This window comes from Pollachius pollachius (genome assembly GCF_949987615.1).
Source record: "Pollachius pollachius genome assembly, chromosome: 10".
In the NCBI taxonomy this organism is placed as follows: Eukaryota; Metazoa; Chordata; class Actinopteri; order Gadiformes; family Gadidae; genus Pollachius; species Pollachius pollachius.
In genome coordinates this window covers 4,877,338-4,885,638 of record NC_136943.1, presented here as the reverse complement: position 1 = coordinate 4,885,638, position 8,301 = coordinate 4,877,338, and the positions used below count along the sequence as shown (strand labels likewise).

General features: G+C 45.2%; 1 protein-coding gene across 1 annotated transcript in view; it reads right to left on the bottom strand.

Annotated features, from left to right (window-relative positions):
- Positions 1–2,551: 2,551 nt before the first annotated feature.
- diaph1 (diaphanous related formin 1) overlaps positions 2,552–8,301 on the bottom strand; it is a 99,865-nt gene continuing 94,115 nt past the window's right edge. The window contains 1 exon segment of the mRNA XM_079744836.1: positions 2,552–4,961. Coding sequence (XP_079600962.1) covers positions 4,786–4,961 — 176 coding nt within the window. The 3' untranslated portion in view covers positions 2,552–4,785.

Genomic DNA, 8,301 nt, shown 5'->3' with positions numbered 1-8,301 from the left:
TAGCAGCTAGGATAAGTATGCATCATATTCATTGTACCCTCCTTGAATTACATCGTTTGTACAATTTTCTCTGAATAGGCGAATTCCATAACTGATAATGGATTTGATACAAATGCTTTAGCTTAAACCTGAAATAATATATGAAACGAGTTAATTTATCTTTACATTAGCATTAGTAAAGCATGAGTCTATAACGACTACTTAGGAAATGTATACAATGAACAGTGATAACTACAGCCATGAAAGTGGTGGAACGACATTTCTGACGCAGGACTGGTTCTCACAGTGTAGTAACTACTGTCCATTCATCAACGACAGCATATTAAATATAGATAGATTATGCTGTTCATATAATAACAATACTGACTCACCGAGGGGAATCTTCCTATAGGTGACAGCAGCTTGAAATTGGAACCGTTGAAACGTGACTTGGATATTGTGGATGGCTCGTCATTTCACTAATTAGCTGTTCAATTTCTCCACAGTCTAGACCACTAGACGCGTTTCACACTATTAGGCCTTTAGTATCATTGACTTCGTATAGGTATTTATACAATGTTTTACTAGTGAACCTGTATGCACTGTAGGGATAGAGACTTGCTGCGTCCCAAATCTCATAATTTTGATGGATTTATTTACTTGTACGTACTTCAGCTACCTCTACATAGTATGTATTTTTTGCACACAGCATAGCAATTTGGACATACGACCGGCAGTGATTTCACTAATTAACCCAGCTGCAGTACCACCCACCGACATCGCGGGCTCAGTCGATGAGACGCATCTTCCGTTGCGCAGAGCATGTGAGGCAGAAAAGCCAAAAAGCATCTTGGCTTGCTTACTGCGAAATGCTTGAAGTACCCCATCTTGTTGTTTTTCTTTTTGGCATTTAGAATTTTCCATACTATGTATTGAGACATACTAAATAGTATGGTAGTATGGGTATTGGAGCGCAGGGTTGATGCTCTCATGACGAAACTGAGGGTGATCCGACCCGTCTGATTGGTTGACTCAGAAGAGACTATGGTTCCCATCGCTGATTGAATTGTTTCTCGATTCAACCATGGATTTAAAATAAACATTGATGAAACATTAATAAATATAAGCTTAGTGATACCGTCCACAAATCACGTTTAGAAGCTCTATCATGTAATACAATTGTACAGTTTATTATCGATATTATCTTTATTAAAAAAAATGATTAATGAATATTTATTTTTTTATGTGGATATTGTTTAATACCGATCGATTTATTTGAATCCTTTTGTAACCCCAGGAAAGATTGACCCCATTCATCTGGGTTAGACCAACAGCTGTGGCCACAGCCACCCTGCGTTTCAGTTTGTTCTGCTGAGATGGAAGTTCTTGTAGTCCGCAACAATAAGGGATTTACATTCCAGCTTCTCAGCCACATACTGAATCCTACCTCAAAAATAGCAAACACACCTGGGCCACGGTCAATACACAAGTGCAGGCCACGTACACACACACACACACACACACACACACACACACACACACACACACACACACACACACACACACACACACACACACACACACACACAATTACTCAAGCCTAGAGAAATGATTGTATAAATTAAATGGCTGTCAAATGGAGGGCCATACATGTGCCAGTAGCCTAAGAGGCAGGATGTCACAGTGGGCTTCAAGGTGTAGTTTGATGAGGATCAGATGGCTCTGAATGGCTGCTTAGTTATTTCAGTCTTCAAAGCAAAGGAAGACTTACTTGCCAACACACACAACCACTCACACGCACACAAAGGTCTCCTCTGCTGCAGATTCAGAATTATTACTGGCCCCATGGATCACATGTGTGTGTGTGCGTGTGTGTGTCTAATTTGGCACCAGCGAATAGTTTATTGGCTGTCTGTTAGATTCGAAACATTTACAAAATTGCTGTAAGATTTGGTGAACACTTAACAAGTTTACATCCCGTTGAGATTATTTACACTGGGCTGTATCAATTAAAAAGTGATACTCAATGTAAATATGTGATGACAGTCTTTAGGTTTTTAGCTAGATCTCTGTTTACATTTACTCAAACGAACATCCTGGTAAACTAGGCACGGTGTGTTATCTTACAGGCCAAATGTATACAAACCTCTGTGTGGCAACTAGCTTCTATGTGTGTATTAGGAGCTAGGCTATATGTCGTAGCTGAGTTTTGGCGATAGCACAATAGCTTGGACAACAGTGTACGATGAGGAGTGTCGGGCTGCTTTCCTCTCGCCTTCAGCTAGCTACACAGTTAGCTCGCTGTAGCGAGGGAACACCGGCCCTCGTCTGAGAACTTCGACAGTTTGTCTGGTTTTACGTTTGCATAACCACTGTTTATACATTCCTGTCCTACTCTGCCAATTCCACTTCCATGGAATATCTTTACAGCCGAGTGTGTTTATGAGATGGGAGAGAGAGGTAGAGCGGAGAAAAGTATTCCGACTGCTCTTTTAACGTATCTATGCCGAGAAACCCGCTTTTAAAAGAAATTCCTTTCGGGACCAAGAAGAAAAGTTTGACATCACACACATTTGTTACGAGTGACATTTTATTACAACAAAAAGTCAAACACATTCTGTAACAGATGTGTACATTATGCAAGAGCCTTCGACTAACTACAAGACTTTGTGGCGTTTCAGAAGCAAGCTAAATGGAATTGTTCTGAAACAAAACAAACCACCCTTGTACATTATTTGGTCCACCATTTTCTCTCAAAAAATCACATACGTTAAAATTAACTGTAAAAAAAAATACATAAAAATCTCTTTAAAAAAATCAAACAAATAACAATCAATAATAAATCGACAAAAGGATTGATATCTTGAGATATTTTAATCTCCCGCTCCACATCAGAAATGCTCCCGTTGAAGTTTCCATCTGGAGATGAAACATGTGGAACAAATTAAAAGACAGGCTGAGCGTTTGCATATTGACATGAGAGCTGTTGGGAGATAATCCATCACCTGTTGGTGACTTGTTAGCATAGCTTTGGTGATTGCAGTCACATAAACAATAACCATTTGCTTTTAATTTTAGCACAACAAGTGTTGCCTTTATTGATTTTCTATTCCCCTTGTTGCCATCATGCTGCTCCATGGAATGTTATATTAGTCTGCTAAGTGCAAATTGTTCCCTTTGCATATAACGCTATTCCCAGACTTAGTTTCTTCAATAACAGTGAAATCTCCACACACATCGTCTTAACTATAACAAATATTGGCTGCCATTTTGTGCTGCTATGTGAAACACATCTTCTACTGATGTGCTCTTCCCTGCGCCTACATCCTGACGCTGTGGTCGTGTACAGTCTGTTTGCATAGGAATAAATATTGCTGCGCATTAAACGAACCGTGGTCCAGCGGATCTCTCAAAATTCCCGTTTGAAGGCTAACATCTACACTGAGACATCACGGCAACATTTATTCTGATGGTCCACGAATAGGAAACATTGACACCAGACGCTCAGCAAACAAATGGCACAAACACACACACACAGTAACACAGGCGCACGCATGCACACACATACAGGCACACGCACGCACGCAGTATTTTGGGCTGTTTTCAAGTGCTGTTTATGAAAACTATAATTAATGACGATAGTCTACAATGTGCAGTTATTGCAGGTGGCCGACAGGACAGATACATACACAAATGCATGGCTGAGAATAGACAATGTGCGCACAAACGCACACATGTGTAGATTACAGTGCTAACTCGCAGCACTAAATAGACCCAACTGACTACATGCAAACCAACCCACTGTCACCAACATACATTCGTTGAGATCAGTAACAATCCCCTGTGCTCTGATTGGCTCACGGGTAAGGACTTGTGTCTATTACTCCTGCTTGGGCGCATTTTTTTGATATGGGGTTAAAGGACGTCATCTCTATAAGGTTGGGTTTATGTATCTGCATTAAGACCTAAGTGTACCATTTTCAACATGTGTGGACACAGTGCTTTTAATGTATGCTTACATCTACGAATAAAGATTAACACCCGTGCATTTAAAGTCTCCAAAAAACAAAAGTGAATCCCTTCACCACGACATCAACATACACCAGTGGGATTTCAACAACTTGTGAGAAAAGGTTTGATTGGTCCACACACCTATCCAACACCAAGCGTGATTGGACAGAAAGATTGTATTGATTGGCACATGGTGGTTCTTTAAACAGTAATAATGATACACATTAAGGTAAAGTATAAACTGACGCACATTCATCTAGTAGTACAGAAGCGCACGGGTTTGGGGAGAAAAGAGCGTCTGAATGTTTATAAAACCATTGACATACACAAAGTACACAATTTGTTATTAAACGCCTGAAATATCACAAATCAAAGCGTGATTGAAGCCAAGCTACCGGCGGATCTGTTAAATTGTGGCTTGCTCCTGAGTTAAGTCTTTGGATTCTCCTGATGAGCGGCTGATGGGGAGAGACAGAACTATGCATGGATTCGGTGCGGCCGGGAACGAAAGAAAATAAAGACAAAAAGAGCAAAGGTGAAAGGGAGCCGAAGACAGCGGGTGCAGATGCAGAGAGGAGCAGCTAGGTGCCTATGGCGGTAACAAATGGCCGACGGTGAGGGGTGTTCAGGGAGCCATGACGAGGGGAGAGGGAGGTCCACCAGCCTGGGAGGAGCAAGGCCAGATCAGTCTGTCTTTAGGGACAAGCAAAGCTTCAAAGTTGCCGTTGTGTTTGGCTACGGTCGGCCCGGGACCCTTCCTGTTTGGGGGTTAAATCTGTGGAGTTGTAGAGGGTTCTAATTGGCCCGAGAAAGATTTTCGTCCAACAGGTCTTCTAAAGATCCCGCCCCCCCCAGCATAGGCTCCTCCGCCTTTATCTTCCTAGCTCCTGGTCTGGCTGGTTGCGGGTCCTCCTGCATCAGCTCTTTGGCCAGTAGATTGGTCACTGCGTGTCCAGCTCGCCTGTGATTGGCTGGCAGAGATGGAGAAAAACAACAAAGGAGAGACGAGGTTGGAGGTCAGATTGACATCATGCCATTTTCATGCAAACATGTGTCATGCCATGAGGTAACACACATAATGACTAGCATGCAACAGGGGCCCAGTTGAGGCAAGCACATCCAGTTTGAGCCAAAACTGGTTTTGCATGCCATCCTGTAAATAAACAGTCTAAACAGCATTTCCTTAATCCTTGACATCTGACAACACACAAACAACACATAGCCCAGGCATGTGTTGTATAGGATGCAACACAACATGGATGCTTGCTTTCCGAGGTACAGTCATATAAACATCAGCCTGGAACAAACACACACATACATGCAATGACAGACAGGGAATGAGTGGTTAATGTGTGTGTGTGTGTGTATATATCTGTTTTTGTGTGTCCATTTATCCGTGGATTGCATTAACGGCTAAAGCTTCTCACTACTCATGTCAGATTAGACAGTGGAAACGAATGAGATGCTAGGAGAGGAGAAAACATATGTAGGGATGGAGGGGGAGAGAGAGGGGGAGAGAGAGAGGAAGAGAGAGAGAGAGAGAGAGAGAGAGAGAGAGGGGTGAGGCGACATGGAGGGAGGGATGCTTCATACAGTGGGAGGACAAAAGGCAGGAGGGGGGGCTGAAGAATGTGAGCTGGAAAACAGTGAACCAGAGGAAAATATTATATAAAGAGAGAGAGAGAGAACAGAGAACTAGAATGAGCGTGACAGATTGCACCCTGAGGATGCTGTTGTCTTTATTCCTTTATTCCTGCTTTATTCCCCCCCCCCCCCCCCCCCCCACACACACACACACACACATCATCGCAAACAAAACACATACATAACATACTCCTTCCCCCCCCCCCCCCCCCTGCTTCCTCTCTATATATATTCCTGCGTAGGAGGCCAGCTGTGCGGCAGCGGCCATTTTGAGATATATAGGTCAGTGGGAGATGGTGGATGTACGCGCTGGGGGTTGTTGTGCTACATGCTATCTATAGGTGACAAGGGCTCTTTTGGAAAGTGTTGGTTTGTGTACGTGTGGGTGTGTGACTGTGTGTTCGAAGATGAGTTGAGACACACAAACAAAAGAAGATGCAAATACACACATACACACCGTAACATGCAATCACGGATTGAATGGACAAAATGCAAGACAAAATGACATTAAAATGGCAAATCCAAATAAATTGCATCTCACACACACACATACACATGTGCACGCACGCACACACACACACACACACACACACACAGAGGCACAGTTACCGAGCCCGTCTCCAGGACTAGCTGTGACAAAGACAGGATTGAGTCTGTGGAGGAGGAAGAGGAAGACAGGAAGTCAGGGAGGAGAGAGGTGAGAGAGAGGAGCCTTCAGTGGCTCAGAGTCTGACGGTCGGCCCGTCCCTTAGAGACGCCAGCCTCAGCCGGGGCCAAACAGACGTTGGCCCCGGGCAGCTGGGGCCCCGATCCCTCCCCACGCAGCAAGGTACAGAGCCCTCCCTGTTGTCACACCACGCGCACACACACACAGGCAGTCACACAAACACACACGCAGGCACACACACACACACACACACACACACACGCAGGCGCGCACACGTACACACACACAGGCAGTCACACACACACACACACACACACACAGGCTCTCACACACACAGACATGCAGGAACTCACACGCGCACACAGGCACTCAAATGGAGCACTGACACACACACAGAGCACTCACACACACAGATAACACACACCCCAAACTAACTTTTCAGATTCATGACGTTCTCTCCACGTCTATTTCCATCCTCTCAGCCCCACCTCCCTCCCCCGTCCCTCACTCCGGAAACTGCCTAATTAGATATTATGTAAATGACCCTGTTGCAGAGAGTGTGCTTCTGTGTGCGTGAATTATGCATGAAGCCTGTCCCAAAATAATACAAACGCCACACATAGAGGGACACTTTGAGAGCTACAATGACAGCGTTCCTCCTCTCCTTCCCTCTCAGAGGCGGGGAGAACGAGAGGTGGGGAGGGGCAGTCTGCCAAGAGGATGGTCTGGATGAACAGCGTTCACATTCAAGGGGAAACTTATTTGGTGTACTGAGGATTTTTCCAACATGCTCGGTCAGTGCATCACTGATTTCTCTACGGCGATGTTAGGACCCCAGTGCTATCAGCTCACAGTACAGGGCTCTCTTTCCATCCAAAGATCCTCTCGTTTCCTCTGAGATATGCCCCGTTCCATATGGTGCCTTGGAAGGTCCTCGATGGAAACTTGCATATTGATAACACGAATGAAGGAATGCTTGACTCAAGTAGGCCAAGTAATCTAGCACAGACATGAAGATCTCTATATATATATATTCGGCAACTTCCTGCACAGACAGGATGTTAAAACGGATTATAAGACATGACGACTCCTTCTGGATTCCGTGTGTGTTTGGAACGAGGGACAGGAGGGTCCAACAGTAGGGAACAGGACATACCTACAACCACAAAACACCTTCCAACGCTTCTCACACAACCACACACACACACACACATCCATACAGGGGAAGCAGAGATTTGAAAGAGGCCGTAAAATAAATAAAACAGATCAGGTGCTCTCAATTAAAACGGCGGGAGCTGGCGTAATGACGGTGCTGATGAGGGGAGAAGGACTCTTTGTTGCACGGCAACGTGTCCGCTCAGGTTTATGGGACAGAGATCAAAGGGTGGGTAAGAGAATAAAGAGAGAAGAGAGAGAGAGAGGAAGAGAGATTTTTAATGATACCTTCATTCATTAGCTTTGTGATGAGCTGTTTGTGTGTGGGAAGATAATCAACATCCTCCTCTGCCCTGAGGAGAACTACCCCAAAATGGCGTCTCCGCCTGCTGTCCATAAAGAAACCGTGGATACCAGACCCAACGACATCAGAAGGGAAGGAAGGCAATCAGGGAAGTGGACGGTGGCTAGCATAGCATAGCATGCATGACCCACGCAGAACCGTCTATGCTGCATCAGAGGCTGTCTGAAGCACACCCACAGCCTGGCCCCGTGCTACATGATGCTGCAGAGCCTGATGCAGACAGCTGCATGGCTGGGGCTCCTTCTCCCGGGGCGCCGGCCATACAGGGAGCACATACCGCCTCCTAGAGGCGGCGTTGTGCAGCACACCAGCGACACACCAGCGACGCCCACGCAGTGGGGCAGCATGGGAAGGCATGACGTCACCGGTTACCACGGCGCCTAGCAACCGGGGTGTGTTCAGCTCCTAGCAACCGGTGAAAGCATGCGAGTGTGGTTGATGGGTGCTGGTGTGACACAAGGGGCAGACGTCCCAAAAGGGG